Below are 22998 nucleotides of genomic sequence, written 5' to 3' on the forward strand. Positions count from 1 at the left end.
GCAGCAAGGTCAGAGGAAGGGGGTAAAGGTCAGGGTTCAAGAATCACCTGCCAGAGGAAGTAGATGGTCAGGATGATATTCAGGGGAGTTGACCAGATCATGTTGATGAAGGGGGCCATATCCATGAAGCGCTGGGCGTCCACTGACATTAGGTTGACCATTTCTCCTACAGTGGACTGACGTTTGACTGAATTGGTGATGACCAGAGCCTGCAGGTGGACAGCAAGGAATGTACTAGGGCTTGGAGCTTCTCCCAAGCTGCTGGCCTCTCCCTGCACTCTGATCGGGCTCACCTTCCTGTAGATGACACCTATGATGGCCGTACGGACCCTCAAGGCGTACACGAAGATGCAGTGATAGTACTGGTGTAAGATCAGCGTCTGCACCGTGGAGGTCACGAACATCAGCACAGCCAGCAGGAAGCCCCACCAGGCCGGGGCCGAGGGGTTTGAAATAAACTGGATCAGGATGCTGCCAGGGGAGGGGAGAGGCATGAGGGTGGGTCTGCTCCCACAGGCCACTGCACCCCCTGCCTGAGAAACCTCTTGGATAGGGGCTGCCAGCTCTGGGACCAGGGGATGGTCATCCTTGCAGTGTGAAGACCATGACAGCCATCCTTGCTTCCTTTGGCCTTTGTCTCCTTCCCTGTCCCACACAGACCTGGCCATGCAGCCCTATGTCACTCTCTTATCACCGGCCACATAGGGGCACTTAACCACTGAGCCACATTCCCAGCCCTCTTTTTTTTAAAAAAAAAATTTTTTTGTAGTTGTAGATGGACAGAGTGCCTTTATTTATTTTTATATGGTGCTAAGGATCAAACCCACTGCCTCAAATGTGCTAGGCAAGCGCTTCACCACTGAGCTACAGCCCCCCCAACCCCTTTTATTGTATATATATTTTACTTAGAGACAGGGTCTCACTGAGTTGCTGAGGGCCTTGCTCAATTTCTGAGGCTGGCTTTGAACTTGCGATTCTCCTGCCTCAGCCTCCTGAGCCACTGGGATGACAGGTGTGTGTCACTGTGCCGGTTCCTGCCCCTCCTATGAATTCTCTGACTTCCCATTTCGATCATCCACAGAGCTCCCTGTCATCCACAGGCTGTCCTCTGAACACCTGCCTTCATTCTTTGCTCCTGCCTCAGAAGAGGTGTCCCTCCAGCTCTCCAAGCCTGATCCTGCCTCCCTAAGCCCTGGATCCCACCTACCTCTGCAGGAACATGCCTACTGTCACATGATCTTCCCTAGCTTCACCTCCCCTGGCGGCTGTGTGCCTTTACTCATGGACACGACCACATCTCTTCTTGTCAGGACAAAGAAGAGACCCCACAGAGGCCTCCAGCACCCTCAGAGCCAGGCCCCTACTTCTGTTTGAAGGTAGAGTTAGTTGTGTCTCCCCAAAAGGTAAGTTCAGGTTCTGACCTCTGGTACCTATGAATGTGACCTCATCTGGACACGGGGCCTTAGCATTTGTAATCAAGTCAAGTTATGGTCAGGTTGGGCAGATTCTCATTCAGAACTTCTGGGAGGGAAAAAAATTATAAAGAGCAAACAAAGACAAACAGCCCTGGTGACACCTGGACTCTGGCCTCCAGAATGGAAGGGCTGAACTTCTGTCCTGTCAAGCCTCCCAGTCTGTGGGAATATGTTAGGGCAGCAAACTATATGCCTCTCTCTGGGGCAAGTTTCTGGACTTTCACAATCCTGTTCCCATGGCAGATAGATAGTTCACACTGTTCTCAGGCCCTTCCCCTCTGACCTAGCCTCTGTTCTTGTCAAGGTCACCGGTCAACGCCATGTTGCCCTCCAAAGGGTCAAGTCCACTTTTGCACTGGAGGCTACTCCTTCCCCAGGAAGCCCTCTCTCTGGGTTGTCCCTTACCCAGGTTCCAGCTCTGGCCCCTGGAGTCCAGGCAGCCCTGTCCTCTTTCACGGGCTCTCCAGGAGACAACTGAGCCCCAGATGTGGGCCCTTGGGCACCCCACCTGCCAGGGCTCTGCTAATGTGAACTCCAGCTAGCTGGGAATCCCCCCTTGGACGGCCCACCAGCCACTCCGGCCCAGCGTGGCCAGGACTCAGTGCCCTCCCTGGTCCCAGTCCTGGCCTCCTCCTTCCTCTGAGGTCACTGTTCAGGGAAGGAGCCATCATCCTCTAGCTACCTAGGCAGGAACCCAGGCTGCCCTGGACTTCTCCCTTTCCTTGGCACACACACACCCATCTCTGGATCAGCTCCGGAATCATTCCTGGCCTGGACCCCCATGGGGCCTGGTTGGTCCCCTTCCGCCTAGCCACCTTGCCTATATCTCCCACACTGTTGGCAGCACCTCCCAGAGGCCCTTCCCTGGTTTCACATCTCGGAGGCGAGCCCTAGCTCTCTCTGGGCTTCCCTGCCACGCCCTCCTTTACCCTTTCCTCCAGGTCTAGAGTTCCTGAGTCATGCTTTGTGGCTTGGGCTTCTATTACACCCACTCCTTCCTCTAATCGTGATTAACCTTCTGAGCTAGCAAGTGTCCCCAGCTATCCCAGGCTGACCTCCTTGCCCCTCCCATTTTTTTTTTTTCTTCAGACACCTGGTATACCTCTGCCTGCTGTATTCTTATTACGCTATGGTTGTTTTCTCCCATAAGATCTCAAGACCATATCTTATTATTTCTGCATTCCTAGTGTCCTCCACCATTCTAGCAACCCTGGGGACTCAATCGGTTTTTGCTGAATGAATGAGGCACACATGGAGGGGCAAAGGGCAGGGGCGGGTGCTTAAGTGCGAGGAAGCTCTCCACCCCGCCTGGCATTTGAGAGCTCCTTCTAGTTCAAGCCTCTCACGTGACTAATGTAAGTAGTAGAAAGAATATCTTAGCTAGAATTCAGAGCCCAGGACTGAGGTCTGATTCATTTTACCAGCTGCGTGCCCTTGGCCAAGTTATTTCACCTCTGTGAGTGTCTTCTTTGGGTCAGGAGGATCACGAGTTCAAAGCCAGCCTCAGCAAAAGGGAAGTGCTAAGCAACTTAGAGAGACCCTGTCTCTAAATAAGATACAAAATAGGGCTGGGGATGTGGCTCAGTGGTGGAGTGCCCCTGAGTTCTAATCCCTGGCATCCCCCCGCCGCCACACACACACATACAAATACAGAGCAGGGTGCGATGGTGCACACCTATAATCCCAAGCAAGTCAGGTGGGAGGTTGAGGCAGGAGGATTGCAAGTTTGAGGTCAGCCTCAAAAAGTTAGTGAGACCCTATCTCAAATTTAAACAATAACAACAACAACAACAAAAATAATTAAAGGGCTTGGGTTATGGCTCCATGATGAAGAACCTCTGGGTTCAATCTCCAGTACCAACAATAAAGAAACAAAGTAACTAGCACTTCCCTAAAGGATTCTTGGAGAGGCTTAAAGAGAGAAAGCTTATGAATGAATCCATCATGGTGGATATAGAATAGACCCAGCAAATCTAAGTGGAGTGAGAGTGGAGAAACGAGTGTCCATGCAGCGTCACTTGCCAAAGTTCACACAGGAGATATGGACTCCTCAGTTCCTGGCTGGAGAGCTGAATTGCCCTATATAGTGTCCCTTCCCCTGGCCCAGCCCTTGGGCCCAGCCAGCCAGCCCTTCCCCCACAGAAGGGCCACAGCAAGAGGGGTGTGGTGAGACCTGAGTAGCTGCGGGTTGACATAGGACAGCAGGTCCTCGATCAACTGGAAGCCCATGCTTATGAGGAAGCCAGACTTAAAGGTGGCCAGCAGGGCCCACAGGAAGGAGGGCTCCGAGGACCCAGGTCGGTGTCCCAGAAGTACCTCGTCCTCACCGGAGACTTTCTTCTCCAATGCTGCTGCAGCCTTGGGTCTGTCAGGGGAGGAAGGAGCAGTGGGTAGGAATGAGTCCCTAGGCCCCAAGGGAGTGGGGGAGAGGGAGTTCTCAGGACTGGGAGGGGGACAGATGGCGGAATTCCCCAGGGGACTGTCCCCAGGTGCTAGGGGGTTTCTGCAGGGGTGGCCAGACTGCTACTTGAGGATTATAAGCCCAGCTCTTCCCACTCTCTGGCCCTCACTTGCCTCCCCCAGGGAGGATGCTGAGATGAAGCGGACTTAAAGGCTGGTCCGCTAAACAGGGAGGGGTTAGAGGTGGCATGGAGGAACAGGGAGAGTGTGGGGCATAGTCCTTCTCAAAGGCTCCACGCCCTGGGAGCCAAGATCCTGCTAACCAAGCCCAAGTCCTTGGTTCCTCTGACAGCTAGTAGCCATCAGGGGTTCTGGGCTGAATGAGCACTGAACTCCCAGGCCCCAGGTGGTGGGCAAGAGGAAGAGGGCTCAGAAGTGGGTGAGAAAGGAGGACTCTAAGCTCTCTTTGCAGGGCAGTTGGCCAGAGAAAGGTCTGTGGCCTTGATGGAAGGCTGCAAAGTCCCCTCAGCTGGAGCTTCATCTCTTCCAGGCTTTGCCTCCAGTCAAGAGGAGGCAGGATTGGGTGGGGGTGGGGGCTTCCCCTTCTGCAGGAAGTCCCTGAAATCTACCCTTTAATCAGGCAGGGTAGAGGGGTTGTAAGAGCAGGACCTCTGGGCCAGACAGCTGGGTGGGGGACCCCAGCTCTGCTATCATCCACTGGAGGGGCTTGGGCACAACATTAAACCTCTGTGCCTCAGTGTCCTCTTCTGTATCACGAGGACAACAGAATCCACATTGTAGGACTGCACCTGACCTGAGGTTGCCATCCCCTGGGCTGCTCTTCTCCCCACCCGGTGTGAGATTACTCTAGGTCTACGGGCATCCCGGCAGGGGACCTGGGAGGAGGGTGGGGCATGGGAGCATGGGGGGGGGACATAGGAACACAGAGGGAACAAGGACAAGGGGTCTCACCCCGCTGCTCGCTTTTGCTGCTTCTTCCATTCCTCGAGTAGCCGCTGCACCACCATGTGGGAGCAGTCCTCCTCATTCAGGGACCAGAGGTCCTGAGCCACCAGGGGACGCCGGTAGCCGAGGATGATCAGCCTGGGCAGGGAGGTGGGGGCACATAGGCAGCCTCACACAGGGTCAGGACTTAGCTGCGGGGAGCTGGGAGCAATTGTCTCCAGGGCCCCAGGATCTCCAGAACAGGGGGGCTTCCTCCAGTGCTTTGACCAGGGGAGGCGTCTCTTTTATTCCCACAGTGAGGCTGTGGGTCGCTGCCTCCTCCCTCCCCAGTTCCCGTCTCTGCACCTCTCCTTCCCCTCCCCAGGTGCCCCATCTGTCACCTCCCCCCCCCAACCCCCCCCTCCGGCCCTGGTGATGAAACCCACACAGGCTGCAGCTGGATGACAACAAGGTGTGGGGTAGACTCAGTCCAGCCTCAGGTGCTTCCTCGGTGCCGTGTGGCTGATGAATTGTCACCCAGGTCACAGACACAATTGTCCCACTCAAGCTGCTCAGAGGGGCAGCCAAGGAGATGACAGGCTGCAAGCTTATCCCAGATGGAACAGCTCAGGACTAATTACAATCTCCTTTCAGCCCCCTGGGCTCATCATCCCTGCGGCCTGCCAGATGCAGGGCTGGCCTGGAGCCTGGGAGCCAAGCTGGGACGGACCTGGCTTCCCCACTCAGCACCCAGCCCAAACAGACCTGCAGCCTGTTCTCATCTGCGATATGCCCACTGGGGTGCGGGTATCGGGGAGGGGGCCAGCCCAACTGCGCAGGTCCCTGGATTTCTCTGGTCTGCTTCCTTTCCCCATTCTCACCTCCCTTCACTCCCCTCCCTCTGGCCCAGGCTGGAGAAAGAGCCAACTCACTTTGTGAACCACTCGAAAGACAGGCGGGAGAGGAAGCCAGCACGGGCCTCGGGGCAGGGGTTCTAGAAGGTGGGAGAATAGGACAGGGGGAGTCAGGAGTGCCCGTCAGCCTTTAAAAGCACAGTAGAGGCAGGGATGGCCCTTGCTCCCTCCCACTCCCAGCCCCATTGTGGAGATGGTATCTCCCCCTTGGGAAGGGGTAGGAAGGGCTGGGGGCTGCTGTAAGCGCAGGGCCCTGCAGGGCTCCCACACTCTCCCTGGTAAACTCACAGAGTTGTCATTCTTTGGGGAGAAAAATGGTGGCTTCTCACTGAAGCAGGACACAATGAAGGCGGAGAGCACCAGGGCAAAGTAGATGTAGAAGGTGGTGAAGCGGAAAGGGTCTGAGATCTTGCCCTGGAGGGGAAAGTGTGGGGGGTCAGAAGCCCCAGAGAGGCCCCGCACCCTGAGCTCCTCTGAGTAGGAGGAAGCCCGAGGTCGGAGATGGGTGCTCCAGGTCCCCATTCAGGATTCCAAGAGGTATAAAAGGATGACAGGGACTGTGGCCTGGTGAGGACCTGCCCTGGTCCAGGTATCCTGCTTGTCTAACTAGTATGACAACCTATAGTCAGGAGCGCTTATGGCAGTGCTGGGGATTGAACCCAGGGGTGTGCTACCACTGAGCCACACTCCCACACCCTAACCCTTTTTTTATTCTGAGAAAGGGTCTTGTTCAGTTGCCCAGGCCGGCCTCAAACTTGTGATTCTCTTCAGACTCCCAAGTGGCTGGGATTACAGGCGTGTGCCACTATGCCCAGCTCAGGAAAATTTAGGATGCCCTTTCTGCCATGAGGCCACAAACAGTTCAGCAACTTACCCAAGATCACACTGGGGGTCAGCGGACCGTTCAGAGCCTGTGCTCCTAGCTACTCTACTTGTCTGCCTCTCTCTGAGAGGAAGAAATGAGGGGCACTAAACTGACCCCGATGTTCCATCCCCCACCCCCACTACCATAGATCAAGAGAGAGGCCAGGAACTGAATTAGGGCGAGGAAGGAGAACAAATGATCGGGACTTCTGGATAGGCTGGAACTCTTTATGTGCATGTGTTCATGACCCAGACAATGACTGATACCCACACTGAACACTGCACTTGGCAATGGGGGCTATGGAATGGCCCCCTGAGCTCCCAAGAGCATCCATCAGTGGCTCATCTCTGGTCCATTTCCCTGCATTATGCCATCTTCCCGTCTCCTGCCTGCTTCCAGGCAGAGATGCAGCAAGCAGAGGGCGACATGGAAAGTGTTGAAAGGAGGAGGTCATGGGAGAGGGGAGGGGTAGCAGAGAGGGGCCTGGAACTCAGCAGTGACCTTGAACCCTGAGCACCCCCCCACCTAGGGCTAAACCTGGCAGGATCGCTCCCTCCCTGCCCCTTACCTCTGCTATGGCTGAAAGGATCTTGGAGCGGAAGGGAATGATGGCACAGACCACACACAGGAACCAGAAGACGATGAGGACCCCCGAGGACTGCACCCCCCGCAGCCGCTCGTACTGGATCAGCAGGGTAGCCAGCAACTGTGCAGGGAGGGTGGGGAGGCTGGGCCAGAGCACACACATCTGGACCATTCCTCCCCACTCCACGTGGCTGGATGTTTCTGGAGTCATCCCTACGCTGAGTCTCCGGTGTCCAACCCTCTCCTCAGGGCCCACGGGTCCCCCATCAAAATCCACAACCCTCTGGAGACCTCCCCACCCCGCTCCTGGGTCCCACACTGACCATGGTGCTCCCCACCACCAGGGGGCTAATGAAGAAGACAGGTGCAGGGGCCAAGCCGTGGACCAGGCCATGGAAGGAGTAGAAGAGGTCCGCCCAGGAGATGCACCACAGTAGGATGGCCAGGGCCTGTGAACAGGGCAGAAGACTCCTTAGAGACAGGGACTGTCCCTGCTGGGAAGGGGTCTTGTTTCTGAAGCCTTTAGGAGCCTGGGCCTGGCCCTGGCCCAGAAGCTTCTTGGGGATAGGATGGGAAGCTCTGTTGTTGGTGAACTTGCTAGAACTTCCCCAAGCAGGGAATGTCCCAGTTGGCTACAGGAAGGGCAGGTGAGGCTGGGAACCTGCTCCAGCCGTGGAGGGGGTGGGGTCATTAGAAGCAGACTCCCCTCAGGTCCCAGTCCCACCAGGAGGACAGCCCTGAGCCCCTGACCGTCTTGAGCCTGGACAGGTGCGAGAGGACGATGTAGCCACGTCGGTGGTACTTCAGGTAGATCAGGTAGCAGGGTAGGGCAGCCCACAGGTAGATGCAGGGTACCCAGGCCAGCAGGGAGTTCTGGAAACAGGGTGTGAGGTCTGGATTGTCTGTGTACACTGACAGGTTGGTGTCCTGGAGACAGAGAGAACAATTCAGTGCTGTGGCAGCCTCCTGAGGAACTGGCTCTCCCTCAGGGAGGTGGCTGGACTGGGGGACACTCCATCCATCCAGGGTGGGGATGGACCAGAGGATAGGTGAGGATAAGAGCCTGAGCAAGCATCTGAGCAGGTGCTGCCCAGAGGTTGAGCCCTCCAGGGAGGATGTGGTTGCCCCCATTTCCTCATATCTCTCTCTAATTAAGGTAAAATTTAAGTGCAATAAACTACACCCATTTAAAGTGCACAACTTGAATGTGCCCTTCCTGCAGTGGCACACACCTGTATAATTCCAGTGAATTGGGAGGCTAAGGCAGGAGGATCTCAAATTCAAGGCCAGCCTCAGCAACTTAGTGAGGCCCTGTCTCAAAAAATAAAAGGGGGCCAGGATCTGTGGTGCATGCCTGTAATCTCAGTGGCTCTGGAGGTTGAGACAGGAGCATCGTGAGTTCAAAGCCAGCCTTAGCAAAGGTGAGGTGCTAAGCAACTCAGTGAGATCCTGTCTCTAAAAAAAATACAAAATAGGGCTGAGGATGTGGCTCAGTGGTCAAGTACCCCTGAGTTCAATCCCTGGTACCCCTAAAATAAATAAATAATAAAAATAAAAGGACTGGGGGTATAGCTTAGTGGAAGAGTGTGCCCCTGGGTTCAATCCCCATATCCATCAGTCAATCAACAATAAATGACTTCAATGAATTTTACATTTGCATATGCCTGCAAAACACCGCCACAGTGTTTTGCATCATCTACAAGTTCGCCTGTGCCCCTTTGCTATTCACCTCTCCCAGGCTGATCTGCTGTCTGTCATTCTAGATTCCAACTCTTTTATCTTTTTTTGCGTGGTGCTGGGGATTGAGTACATGTTAGGCAAGCAGGTTTCTCCTGAGCCACATCCCCAGCCCAATTTTTAATTTTATCAAAGTAACATTTCCATAGTTTCAGAGTCCCCTTCCTCTTCAGGTGTCTTTGGGTAAGGGCTTTTCTGAGCCTTAGTTGCCTTTATGATGGAGGTGCCCCTTCCCCTCAGCCCTAACTATCTTACTGTGTTGGCATGAGATTCATAGGAAGAAGAGGAGGTGGGGAAATCTTTGCAAGTTACAAAGCTAGGGTGACCCACCATCCCTGGCTGGGCTGGGCTGTCCTGAATGTCCACATCGTGGGAAACTGCTCCATCTTGGACAGAGCAGTATGATAGGTCCCCTCCAGGTCACCCTCCTGGCACCTCTCTTGGTTCATAGCTACACCTAGACCCTATCTCAAAATAAAAAATAAAAAGACTGGGGTTGTAGCTCAATGGTAAAGTGCCCCTGGCTTCGAGACCCAGCATCAAAACCTAAAACAAAACGTCGAAATAACTACACCTAAGAATATTTTTGGAAAATGTTGGGGAAATAAATTCACTAATAGACACCTGCTTCATTGCGATTGTTTCCTCCAAGGCTGCTGATGTACTGATCTTCCCACCTCCACCTTCTTACAAAGCATTACATGTTCTTTACAGAAAACTCAGAAAATATGAACAAATAATAAGAAAAACCACCCATAATCCCATCCATCTGGAACCACCCGTTGCCTGAGGATATGATCACTTATCTTCCGTGCTGATTTAAATGACTATCATTTTAATTTTTACCCAGGTTCTACCTGCATGTAAATCTCTTTTTCCTTTTTTTTCTGTTTCTCTGATGGTTTGGTTTCTGTCATTCAAATTGGAGGTTCCCCAATTTGCGGTGGTTCTTCACGCTTGACTGTCTCACTACTTCTGAATGAGTCACCAAAGAGCAGACAGGCACCTTGCAGGCTGTGCGGGGCTTAGTTTGCACAGTGATCCAGGAGAAACCTGGTCATTTAGAGAAGAGTCCCTCCCCAACTGGCAGAATCTGAAGGTCTTTTTTTCTGGGGCCAATTTGGGTATAAGGCTGGGGGCTCCATCCTGCAGTGTGTAGATCTGCACTGAACACCTCCAGGTCTTCAAGGAGGTGTCTGGGGCTGGTCTGGCCTGGGGTGGGGAAGCAGCATGGGTGTCCAACTTATCCTTACACATTCTCCCTACCAGCCCCTGCTTTCCACCCTACTCCCCACCTGCTCCCGCTTCTGCAGCCCTCTAAATCCTGAGCTTTTCCTGACCTGTATAGATATTGTTTTCCACTGTCTCCCTTTCCCAAGGTGTTGTTCTCTCGACTTACAGGATTGAATCTTTTATTGCTTACTGTTATTCAAGTGGAAAATCAGGAAGGCCTGGGGATAAAGTCCCATGTTCAGTCCACCCTCTAGAACCAGAAGTCTCTTCAACTGCAAATTAAATAGGCCCCCCTCAGCCTTCAAGCAGGATTTCCCCCTGCAACAGGGTGGGCAAGCAATTCTTGCCCTGTCTCTTCTTCCTCCCAGCGGGCCCTGTGCACACCAGCCCCAGTCCCCAGGTTCCTCCCTCGGCCTGGGCTCTCTCCCATCACTGCTCACAGATTGCACCGAGTCCCATATCCACAGCAACAGCCCCGATGCCCTCCTGAGTCTTGGCCCCTCTCAGATGGCTTCCCATCTGTGCCCAGCCCCTGGTGTTTAACACCTCTCACAGCTCGCTCATTCACTCCCGCCAGGACTGGCCCCTCCCCTGGCCTTGCCTGACTCTGCCAAGGGCACCATCATTCTCCCAGCCATCCAGAGGCCCATGGGACACTAGGCCCTGTGGATTCTTGGTGAAAGAATAACAGCTGGATGGGCAGGTGTTTGAGTCCTAGCTTCTTCTCCTCTTTTGAGAGGTATGACCTTGGGTGCAGGCTGGTAGGTAATCCCAGCAATGCTGGAGAAGGAGGCAGGAGGATGGGGAGTTGGAGGCGCACCTGGGCAACTTAGCAAGAGACCCTGTCTCAAAATAAAAAAAAATAAATAAAAGGCTGGGGGTGTATCTCAGTGTACAGTACCCCTGGGGTCAATCCATAATACCAAAAAAAAAAAAAAAAAAAAAGTAAGCTGTGGACAAGGTGCTTAAACCCTCCCCTCTTTGCACCTTGGTTTCTTTATGGATAACCTGGGGAAAATTATACCTCCCACCTGGCCCCTCACCAAAATACCAGCCCTGGCGCTCATCTCTTCATGAGCAGTTACCATGGGGTCTCTTCCCTTCCAACTACCCGAGGACCTGACCCTGGTCTTCTCCTTCATCCCTGGTCCTGGTCCTGTGTTGCTGGCTCCCCTCTTGGTGTGAGAGTGCCCTGGGGTTTAGTCCTTTTCTCTTCTCCTCCTCCTCTATCTGCACACATCCCCTCGGTGCTCTCTCTCATCTGTTCTGGATGATCTGAACTTGAAGGGTTCAGCACCTCTCATACCTCTTTTTTTCTTGCAGTACTGAGGATTGAACACAGGGGGCGCTTTACTGCTGAGCTACATCTCCCAGGCTCGTCCCAATGTACCATTGATATTCTAGTGACTTCCATGTCTATCTCTCCAGTTTACTACTCCTCAAATCCACTGGTCAACTGGACACCTCCACTCTACACATCTTATAATAGCCTACAGGGACCTGCACAGTGTCCTTTCCCCCTGACCCATGGCTTCTCCCATTGCCTCTACTGCTTCATTCTAGCCATTGACCTTGTTATTCCTGAGCACACACAAGGCTAATTCCTGCTTCAGGGCCTTTGCATAGTAGGGTCTCTATGAGTATGGAACACTCTTCCCATACATGCTTCATTATTTCTTCTTCAACAAGGCCTCTCTGACCACCCTGTTTAATGCTGCCACCAGTAGCCTATGCAAGTTTTCCCAATGCCTTGCCTTCTCTGTTCTTTCTTTCTCAATAGCACCACCACCTAACATGCTATATAATTTACTCATTTATTATATTTTCTTTCATCTCCTCCTACAACATGTAATATCCTTGAAGGAAAAAAAACCCTATTTCATTTATTGATGTATCCTAATTACTTAGGCACCCTAGAAGGGTGTCTCGCATATAGTAGGTGCTCAGAAAAGTTGCTTAAGTAAGTTAAATTAAATATTTATTGAAGAAATGAATTAATTAACAAAAGGATGATACTGTACCTTCCCTCTAAACCTTCTGCGGCTTCCTACTGTCTAGAAGAAAAAGTCTACACATCTTCCCACAGTGTTTACAACTGGCTTGAAATGGTCTACATGGACTTTCTTTTTTCCTTATAGTACTGGAGATTGAACACAGGGGGCGCTTGACCACTGAGCTACATCTCCACAGCTCTTTATTTTGAAACAGACAGCCTTGCTAAATTATCCAGACTGTCCAGGAACTTGCAATCCTCCTGTTTCAGCCTCACAGCTCACTAAGATTACAGGCATGTGCCACTGTGCCCGGCCAAACCTACCCCCTTTTGTTTTTAAATTTCGAGGTAGGGTCTCACTAAGTGTTCGAGGATGGCCTCAACCTTCCATCCTCTATCTGCCTCAGTCTGCCAGGTAGCTGGATCATAGGCGTGTGCCACTGCACCAGGCTATGAACTGCTGAACTCTGTGGGCTGAGTTCTCCATCTTAATAAACTATCCCGGGGAAGGGAACTGGCCTGCATAAGCTGCTTCCCTTTCTGCAGACTGCCTTCCTTTCTTAATCCCATCCGGGTAGCCCTCTACCCCCACTGCCCCGGCCACTGCTGCAGAATGACCCTTTCTGAAGCACGGCTCTGTGCCCCTTGCCACATGCCTGCAAACCTGCAGTGGCTCAGGCTGCTCGTGGAGCCAAATCCCAGCACCCACCCTGAGGCCCCTTAGGCTTCTCCTCCCTCCTTCCTTCCCACTAATCCCTTCTCTGCAGCCAACCCCAGGCCCTGTGTGTGGATCTTATATCCCAGAGGTCTACAAGTACTTGGTATTTCTTCAAACTCTGAGAATCAAGCACACACGCATTCTTGCCGAGCCTTCAGTGGTGGTCAGAGAACTGGGTCTACCCAGTCAAGACCTCTAAGAGGAAGGGAAAGCAGACAGAGCTAATCTGGCCTTAGCCAGTTACCCCCTTGGGTACTAGGAATTGCCCTCAGTGGTGCTTAACCACTGAGCCACATCCCCAGCCCTTTTTGTTTTTTATTTAGAGACAGGGTCTTGCTGAGTTGCTCAGGGCCTCGCTAAGTTGCTGAGGCTGGCTTTGAACGTGTGATCCTCCTGCCTGAGCCTCCCAAGCCACTGGGATGACAGGCATGCGCCACTGCACAGAAAAGTACACACATCTGAAGTGTACATGTCCACCAATCTTCACCCATAGGACTTCAACTGTGTAACTAGCATCCCCAGCAAGAGACAGAAGCAGCTCTTGTCCCCCACCCAGACCCTGCCTACCCCAGAGGGAACCCCCATCCTGAGGTGGATCCATTTTGCCCAGTTTGGATACGGTCGGTACGCAGCCTTCCTGTCTGGATTTCCTTTCCTGACATCCTTTGGGGGGCATTCTGGAGGGTGCATGTGAGGGCAGATCACCCATCTTCATTCCTGCACAGGGCTCCCCTGTGTGAACGGCCTGGCTGTTGGATCCATTCCACCATCAGTGGGTGGCCCCACCCAGAGAGCCTGTCCCTGGGCCAACCCTAACTCAGACCATCAGGTCTCTGGGCCTCACCTCCCACAGGAAGCCTGTCTGGGGCACCCCAGGTCTGACTTTCCCTTTCTGTGTCCCAGATGGTCTTTATCACACTGACGTGAGTATCATCTGCTTGTTGCCTCAGAACAATTTCCAGAGGTATATAACAGAGGGACCTTGTTTACGAAAAAGTGGCAGCAGGTTCAAGGGCACCTGACAGCATGGGGCTGGGATAGGCCACCTGGCTCTGTGATGCAATGTCACCAGGGCCTGTGTATGTAAACACATGCTCTCTCCCACAACAGGAGGGTGTTCCCCTCCTGCTTGGTGCCTGTGCTGCCCCACACTCTCCAGGGACGGTGTGGGTAGGGGCTGGAGTCCCAGTGTGAGGGCAGGATTGGGAATTGCTTCCTGGCCAGGAGGGTGGGTGGCTGACTTTTTTAAAGGTCTGTAGGAAGTGGTCCCAAGAAAACCCAGTGCTCCAGTGGAGGGCCCAGTATGGCTCCGGTCCACTACTCCTGAGTCACATGACTGGGATCAGCTCCTTCAACCTGTGTCACCATGCAAGCAATGAGAGTGAGGACAGCTCCCCAGCCACCTCCCCAGGGGGCAGAGAAGGAGCTGCGCAGCATCTGGACCTAACAAGGCAGCGCCTGGGGAAGCCTGTGGGGGAACATCAAGCTTTATTTCACGGAGGCTGACATTGTGGCCATGACCAAGGGACTTTTTCGGGGTGTGAGGACAGGATGGCTGCTTTGACCTCAGGGTGATCAGCCTGGGCTCCTTTGTTTACTTATTTGGTACTGGGGCTCAAACCCAGGGGTGCTTTACAACTGAACCCCACCCCCAGCCCTTTTTATTTTTAATTTTGAGGCAGGGTCTCACTAAGTTGCTTCGGGCCTGGCTAAATTGCTAAGGCTGGCCTTGAACTTTTGATCCTCCTGCTTCAGCCTCCTGAGTCACTGGGATTACAGGCATGTGCCCCGGTGCCTGGCTGACTCCTTTCCTTTAGATAAATAAGACCCAACTGGGTGAGGCCGGGCATCCCCAGGACGCAGCAGGTACTTGCCCACGCCTGTGATTCTCCATTGTTCACGCCAGAGCCCTGTCTTATAGGACAGGTCCAGAATGGGACCATCCCCTCCCCTGCAGCCTGCCCAGCTCCATGAATGGCGACTTGCCCTCCTTTCTTCTCTCCCCCAGGCCCGACTCTGCAGGCTCATCCCTTTTGTCTCTTTCTCTCATACCCCGCACCCAATCCCTCACCAAACACTGTCCACTCTACCTTCAAATTCTTTGGTTGAACTTCACGGCAGTGCTATAGTCCACTGTTCTTATCTATAAAAGGCAGCCTTACCTGGCCTGCGGCTCCCCACCTCCACTCTCCGGCTCAGATTATTTCCACAGTCCTCCCCATGCTCTTCCTGCCACGTGCCCTTCTGTCTTTTCTAGCACAGCAGCTAAAGAAAGACCTTTCGGAAGCCTAAGACAGGCTACACGACTATGTCATTCCTTTGGTCCAAACCCACCAAGGGCTCTCTGTCCCTCAGAGTAAAAACAAAGGCTGAAGTGAAGGCTTCATCTGGACCCTGTTATCAGCACCCTCACCCGGCTCACCTCATCTCCCCAACTCCCCTGTCTCGGCTCATCCCAGCGCCCTGGCCTCGGTGCTGATCTTCAGACACTCCATGCCTGCTTCTGCCCCAGATGGAGCCCTTTCAAGGAGTTCTGCCTTCATGTTCCCAATTTTAGTTGTAGCTCACTCCCTACCCCCTCCCTCCCTCCCTCTCTCTCTCTCTCTCTCTCTCTCTCTCTCTCTCTCTCTGAAGTGTTGGGGATGGAACCCAGGGCCTTGTGCATGTGAGGCAACTCTACCAACTGAGCTAGAGCCCCAGCCCCCAGCCCTCTTAACCTATTCTATTTCCCCCATAGCTCTTATACTTCTTCTCATCCCATATAATTGAGTTCCTTATTACCTGTATGGGTTTTCTCCTCCTCCCACTAGAATATGCATTCTCTTCTTGGGGAACAGTTTTTTTGTTTGTTTGTTTGTTTTTTAAAGAGAAAGAGAGAGAGAGAGAGAGAGAGAGAGAGAGAGAGAGAGAGAGAGAGAATTTTAATATTTATTTTTTAGTTCTCGGCGGACACAACATCTTTGTTGGTATGTGGTGCTGAGGATCGAACCCGGGCCGCACGCATGCCAGGCGAGCGCGCTACTGCTTGAGCCACATCCCCAGCCCAGGGAACAGTTTTTTAAATTTTTTTTAAGGATACCTTCTGTTGACCATGAAACTCTGAGTGGGGAGCAGCCTCTGGCACAGAGAAGGCATGCAGTACGAATTTGTTGAACCAAAGAACAAATAAACAAAGGAATGAATGAAGGTGCCCCCATCTCAGCATGGGGCAACTTCTTGCCCAGGAGCAGAGTACGCTCCTCTCTCCCCCAGCATCAAGGCCAAGGGCCAAGCAATTCAAGGGGCCTCTAGTCCAGAGAAAGTTAAGTAGATAAGTGAAGGCGAGGACGGGGTCTGTGAAGGTCGTTTCCTGGACCCTATAACATTCCCCCACTGAAACCCTTCAAGGCAGAATGGATTAGGGCTCCTGAAGCCCTCCCTGCCATTGCTGGTCTGAAGGGCAGCAGCTGGGAGGCAGGCACTGGGCCCACAGCCCCCGCTCCAGCGTCGCCCACACCGTTTCCACAGCAACCGTGGCTTCCTCAACAGCTGGATGGGGCTGATAAGGCGGAAGGTCCAGCACCTATAATGGACCATGTGGCAGATGCCTGTTCACGGGCATTCAGCCAAAATCCCTGCAGACTCACACCCACAGCAGGTGGGGTGAGGACCCCGGAGCCCTCTGCAGCTCTGCCAGGGACTTTCCAGCCCCGGGGCCCCAGCCTGCTGACAGGCTCTGTCATGAGAAGATTCATTATTTCCTTAATCCTGTGTGGTGGAGGAAGGGGGAGCCACCGATGCTGGGCAGTTCCTGAGGTTGCAGATTGTGGCTGGGAATTGACAGACAAGATCATTTATCCCGGCAGCAAAGGAGGTGAAGAAAAGGAAGGGGCAGCCCTGATCCCCATCTACCCCCACTGAGCCACCCTGGCTGAAACAGGAAGCCTCTGGGAGGCAGGACCTGGGAGGCCCCACATTGGCAGGGCTGGGCCAGTGCGTGGCTCAGAGGCCTAACTGGCAATCAGAACCCGGAAGGGGCTGCTGGCCCACAAGGGCATGGGTTAATTGAACTCCGGTCTGTGCCAGAATGATCACGTAATGTTCATGACACTGGAGACCCAGGGCTGATATAGAATCTGAATACCGGTGATGAAGCTTCAGAGTCCCAGCCCCTGATTGGGTTTATATAAAGCTTCCTCTACACCCGGAAGGGCTCCAGCATGACATTCCACCTGGATCCAGGTCACCTGATGCATTGCAAGTCCTCCTTTAGTCATGCAGTCCACCCTGGGATCAGGGAAAGTTGCCAACACCTGGGTAATAGACTAACTGGGGGTTCTGGGAAATCCTGGACTAGAAACCTGAAGATCCTATTAGAAGGAGAAATCTAATCCAGGCTTAGGCCCCGTCTCCACCCATCCCTGCCTCCACCATCCCCACCCTCTGGATTTAGCCTCAGAAACAAGAACAGCTCTAGGTGGGGGAAGGGGGCGGTCCAGCCACCTTAGCAAGGATAGACCCAAGTCTCATCCCTCCTACAGGGGTCCTGCCCCCACCCCCTCGCCAGTCTCATGGTGTGGGGGTTGGGGGCCCAGAGCCCAGGCACTTCTCCAGAGTAGCTTGGCTCTAGTCCTGACTGGGATTGCCCTTCCTGGAGGCCAGATGGTGCTCTGAGACCATGTCCCTGATTGGGGCTAGCAGACAGTCTCAGCAAAGCTCCCTCGGCAAAGCCGCTCGCCTGACTCACTTCCTTTCCTGTCTCTAGCCTTCAATCCAGGTCCGGGTGGACAAGGGAAGTCAATCTAGGGCCAATTTCCCTCCTCAAAGGTCAAAGCCTTCTAGCACTAGATTCAATGTCTCCAGGATGGAGGGAAGAGATTCCAAGGGTCCCTGACCTGGCAGGTGAGACTAGATCCCTGAGAGGAGCAGGTGAGCTTTGGTACCCTGTAGGCTAAGGACTGCCCACCTCCCACTCATCTGCCTACCTCAGGGGCCCTGTCATTTCCAGCTTCCTCACAGCTTTGCATGTCACTGTCTTCATGTGAGAGCCAAACCCATGAAATATGGCTCTTGTCCATTAAGCACACCTGCTACCTCCTCATCCTGGGACACCCTGATACCCTAGAGCCCTTAAGTTTGGAAGGCCTCCATCATGGTCTTGGCCTCCAAGCCTAGGCTCACCCTCCCAGAATCATCACAGTACAATTCCACACTTAAAGGAGGCCCCAGAGCCTACCTAAGACTGGCTAGAGCTCAGAGAGGGTGAATGACCTGCCAAAAGGCACACAGCTAATGGACAACAGAATTGGTCCTTGTTAGAGCACAGGAGGATACACAAGGAGATGGGCTTCCAAGAGACCAGGGTTTATGCCTCTCTAGGGTGGGTACACAGCAAAGGCAACAGAGAAGGACCTTCCCTTACTGTGTGAGTCTGACCAGTGGGGGACCCATGGGCCTGGAACAAGAGCTGCCACTAAGAAAATAGATGTCTGGTGTAGTGAGAGAGCTGGGGAAAGAGGAGTCTGGAAATCTCCGAGGAGGAACCAACAAACCCCCATTGGGAACTCACTACTTATTAGGCAGTCAGTGCCATTTTTTGGACAGTTGTTTTTTTTTTTTTTTTTGGTACCGGTGATTGAACTCAGGGGCACTCGACCACTGAGCCACATTCCCCAGCCTATTTGGTATTTTACTTAGAGACAGGGTCTCACTAAGTTGTTAGTGCCTTGCTTTTGCTGAGGCTGGCTTTGAACTCTTGATCCACCTGGCTCAGCCTCCCAAGCGGCTGAGATTACAGGTGTGTGTCACCATGCCTGGCTTTTGGATAGTTTTTATGGTCACCATCTTTGAATTTCTTAGTTGCCTGGGGTCATATGATTAGTTCTGCATATTGGCTGGTACCTCCTGAGAGCAAATAGTCCTGGGTCCCTCCACCATGTACTCGCCTCACCCCTGGGGACTGTCCAACTTCTATTGCTCAGTTCAGAGTAAACTTTCAAGAAAGGGACAGCAGGTCAGAGTAAAAGTTCACAATGACCTCCTTTGCTCTGGAGCTATTTCGGCCCTCACGAATTGTGGGTTAGTTTGATTACACAAATTACCCTTTTTTATTAAAAATTTTTTGGTGCTGGAGATTGAAACCAGGGCCTCACACATGCTAGGCAAGCTCTCTACCATGGGGCTACACCCCATCTCTTTTTTGCTTTTATTTGAGATAGGGTCTCACTGAGTTGTCTAGGCTGGCCTTGAACTTGGGATCCCCCTGACTTAACCTCCCAAGTAGCTGGGACTGAGATGAGAGCCTTAGAGGAAGTACCTGTAGCAACAAGAAGTTCAGGGAGGGGGGTGGGGGCAGGGACTCAAAGGTGTGTGCTACCACACCCAGCATACAGCATACAATTCATTCCTTTGGAATTTATTTCCACACAAACTCCCAAGGCATGCTCAGAGATGTTGGTAACCTGCTGTGAGGCCAGGGGTGGTTGGTGGGTGGGCAGGGGCAGAGGGAGGAGAGAGAAACAGATATTAAAAAGAAATAGAGAAATCATGTATGCAGCGGGTGATATGTGTGTGTCCAGATGTGTGTGCATATGTCCAGGGTGTCATGGATGTTCCCCCAGTCTCCTACCCTCAGAGCAGGCTGGGGCTGAAGCTGATGGGTTTAGCCAGGATCAGTCTCCTGACCCCAGTAACAGCTGAAATAGGACCCTCTGCCCCAACAGCCCAAGAGCCATTTTCTTGTAGGTTTCCAAAGTCTCTTACATTACCTATGACCTCATTTCTCTTTGTCCTCCCCGCACTTTCAAGGAATACCAGGACCTGCCAGCTACAGAGAGTTTCTTGATTCTCAGAATCATTTCTCATTCCCTATCTCACTGTATCCCCACAAAAATCTTGCAAGGTGAGCAGATGGTGAATTATTTCCCCATTTCATAGGTAAGAAAGCAAGGCTCTGAGGATTAGCTAATGAAAGATTTGGCAGAGTAAACAAGTAGGGCCTGAACACCCCACTCCTTTTGCCTGTCCCTTCCAGTTCTGATACTTCCTCACTGTCCTGAACCATTTCCCACTAGGTGGGTCCCCTCAGCCCCTAAGCTTCAAGGGTAGGTACATCTGAATGATACGCCATGCAAATGAGATGCAAAATAGCATGCCACAAATGAGTATCCCAGGCTTTTTGGGTAACAGCTATAGCTGAGGCTCCAGCCTCCTGGCCTGAGACCCTTCCTTGTCTCCACACATCAGAATTCCTTGTCTGCAAACATCAGAATTAGCTGGAAGAGGCTTCCAGCTTTCTCTGAACCCCACCCCCAGTCACCAGCCACACTAGGCACAGCAAGGAACAGCTTCCAGGAGCAAGGAGATCACATGAAAGATGGAGGATGTTTTCAGATTGGGATGTGCATGGAAGTAGTTCCTTATCATTTAAGGTAATCAAGCAGAGACCCTGTAAGGGAGTCATAATGTCACTCCTGCTAGGTCTGAGATGAGACCCTTAGGGAAAGTACCTGTAGCAACAAGAAGAAATTCAGGGCCCAGGGGGGCCAGGGGCTCAAAGGTGTACAGTCAGGCAATGGCAAGATTGGCAGACACCATACCCCAGTACCTAGATTGTAACTGATTATGGTGTAACTTTTCTCCTTCTACCGTGAGAGACTGGGCTAGCGGCTTCAGGCCCCCAAGCTCTGACACTCTCAGATTCCACAATAGATTGAGTGCAAGGGTGGAGACAAAGGTTGTCTAAACTTTGTGTAGGAAGGGAGTCCTGAGTTCCCCAGCTCCAGGCTTCATGAGGATCGCCTCTGTACAGTTCTAAGCACTTGGGGTTTCACTGATATCCAGGAACAAGAGGACCATGCATCTAAGGCTTGGGTACAACACCTGCCTGGTCACTCTGGCACCTTGACAGAGCTATGGTCACACCAGCCATGGAGTCCTGTGGGGCTTAGCAAGAAGGGTAGAGGCAGAGATGTTTTATCATCTTGGTTAGCCTTCAGTGACCCAGAGAAAAAGAGAAATTTTCAAAGACATTTTACAGGTACTCCATTGCTCAAGCTTAGAAAAAACTCATGTGTAATAGCTGGAACGTGGTGCACATGCCTGTGACCCCAACTACTCAGGAGACTGAAGTAAGAGGATGACAGGTTCAAGGCTGCCTGGGTCACTTATCAAGACCCTGTCTCAAAATAAAAAATAAAAAGGTCTGGGGGTGTAAATCAGTGGTAATGTGCTGCTGGACTCAATCCCCAGTACTAAAAAAAAAAAAAAAAATCTGTGTAATGCCTTTGGTCCATCCAAATTTTTAAATACCATCCTAAGACACCTTAAATAACAAACCAGAATGTGGTTCCTGATGTGTGTGCATGTGCGCCCACGCACACACACACACTCATGCATACCCAGGTATATAGCACATACCTATGAATAACACCCCACTATCACCCCTAGCACACAAACATAGGCACACACGTGTGTGTACACACTAGGTATATATGTACATATACTCAAAATGGGAAAAAGACACATTGGGATTCTGAATCTGGATTTGAGAGTATCCTATGCTAGTCAACCCTGGGATGACCACAGATAGGCCACTTTACTCTGAGTTCCATCTCTGGAACGGAGACCACATCTCCCACTTGCCTCAGCTGGTGGGAGAGATCTTAGGCAGTTACACCTAATGTACCCAAACTGAGCTAGGTGGCATGGGTCAACAGCCTAGGTGTCTTTGAAAGGAAATTGATGAGAGTCACAAAAGGCCTCCTTTGTTGTCCCAATGCTGCTTTCATGGAACTGGGCGACTTTGGGCATGTCTCTTTCTCTCTGGGCCTCTTGCCTCCATTTGTCAAAGGAGAGTATTGGATTTCAGGAATCCTGATGTCCTGCACCTGTAAAGACCTGTCTCCAGAGTGGGGTCTGCTTCTCTCTTCTGAGTCCAGGGTGGGAAGGATAGTCTGCTCACTGACCTGCAGCCAGGCGGCTTTTGCCCAGAGATATTGTGGCAGGAACTCTTGCCAAAAAGGATGGGTCCTTGCAGGGCCAGGCTTCCAAAATACCTGGTTGAGCAAGGACTCTGGATGCCCTGGGATCCCAGTGCAGAGGTGCAGGGTGGCCAATTAAACCCTAGTTAACTGATCAGGGGCTGGAGGGTTCACCAGGAAGGTGGCTAAGAGCAAAATGTTCTTTCTGCAGGATGGGGTCAACGGACAGAGGGGCTGGGGCCAGCAGGCAGGTGGGGCACTTCCTGATCCCTGGGGTGCCACACACTGTGCCTGTCCTTCAGGCTGCTGGGAAGGGAAGAACAGGGCAAGCCTCAGGTTTTGATGTTGGTGGGACCTGGCTGTGGGCAGTGTGGCCAGTCACTGTGGAGTTCCCCAGTTTCAGGTTCCACGAGGGCCACCTCTGTACAGTTCTAAGCATCCGGGGTCTCAGTGGCACCCAGGAACAAGGGGGCCCATCGACGCTCCATTCTTGGCGCCTCGTCGCCCCCTCCGGGGCGCCCAAGCCATCTTAGGGCTGGCCCGTAAACTGCCAGTCCCTGGACATCTGCCAATCTATGCATTAAGACAGGAAAAGGGGACCTGGAGGCCCCCTCCACAGCGGCCCCGGAGCCCCTCGCCTTACCCAGAACTTGGAGCCAAGCTCCCCGGAGCCGCACAGGCTGTCCATGGAGCCGAGGCGCAGCGGCGAGAGGGCAACCGCGGTCCGGTGCAGCCCCGTGCAGAGAGGTGCAGAGCAGGCTCTGGGAGCCGCCCCCGCTGCGCACTCCGCGGAGACCCGCCCAGCCGAACCCTACCCTGGGCGGTCCGGATCCTGCTCTTCAGTCCCTGCCGATTGCGAAAGCGCCTCCACGAAATCGCAACTCTCCAGGGACTATAGGGGCGGGAATGAAGGATCGTGGACACAGTGACAGCCCCTTCCAGTGGCCCCAGAGTTATGCCAGAGTTGCCCCTCTAGATCCTGAGGCTGACAGGCCCACAGCAGAGTTTGTTTCCAACCGGGGTCAGGGGACCAGAGCACACACATGCCTCCCACCCTGAACACTGGGGGCTGATGAACCAGGGAGACTTGGAGAGGGATTCAGCAACCCCCCCTCTTTAAAAGAAATCCTTCATAAGGTCAAGTTCTTATCTGGATGTCAGTTTCCTCATCTG

General features: G+C 52.8%; 1 protein-coding gene across 1 annotated transcript in view; it reads right to left on the reverse strand.

Moving 5' to 3' along the window:
* The window catches only part of Abcc3 (ATP binding cassette subfamily C member 3), a 45413-nt gene extending 22900 nt beyond the window's left edge, over positions 1-22513 (reverse strand). The window contains exons 1-10 of the mRNA XM_026386793.2: positions 22469-22513; positions 7935-8111; positions 7508-7633; positions 7168-7305; positions 6023-6148; positions 5753-5814; positions 4848-4979; positions 3649-3840; positions 294-471; positions 48-209 (exon numbers count right to left, since the gene is read on the reverse strand). Coding sequence (XP_026242578.2) covers positions 48-209; positions 294-471; positions 3649-3840; positions 4848-4979; positions 5753-5814; positions 6023-6148; positions 7168-7305; positions 7508-7633; positions 7935-8111; positions 22469-22513 — 1338 coding nt within the window. The remainder of the gene's footprint in view (positions 1-47; positions 210-293; positions 472-3648; positions 3841-4847; positions 4980-5752; positions 5815-6022; positions 6149-7167; positions 7306-7507; positions 7634-7934; positions 8112-22468) is intronic.
* Positions 22514-22998: the final 485 nt, after the last annotated feature.

The sequence above is a fragment of the Urocitellus parryii genome, chromosome 7, assembly GCF_045843805.1.
Source record: "Urocitellus parryii isolate mUroPar1 chromosome 7, mUroPar1.hap1, whole genome shotgun sequence".
Lineage (NCBI taxonomy): Eukaryota > Metazoa > Chordata > Mammalia > Rodentia > Sciuridae > Urocitellus > Urocitellus parryii.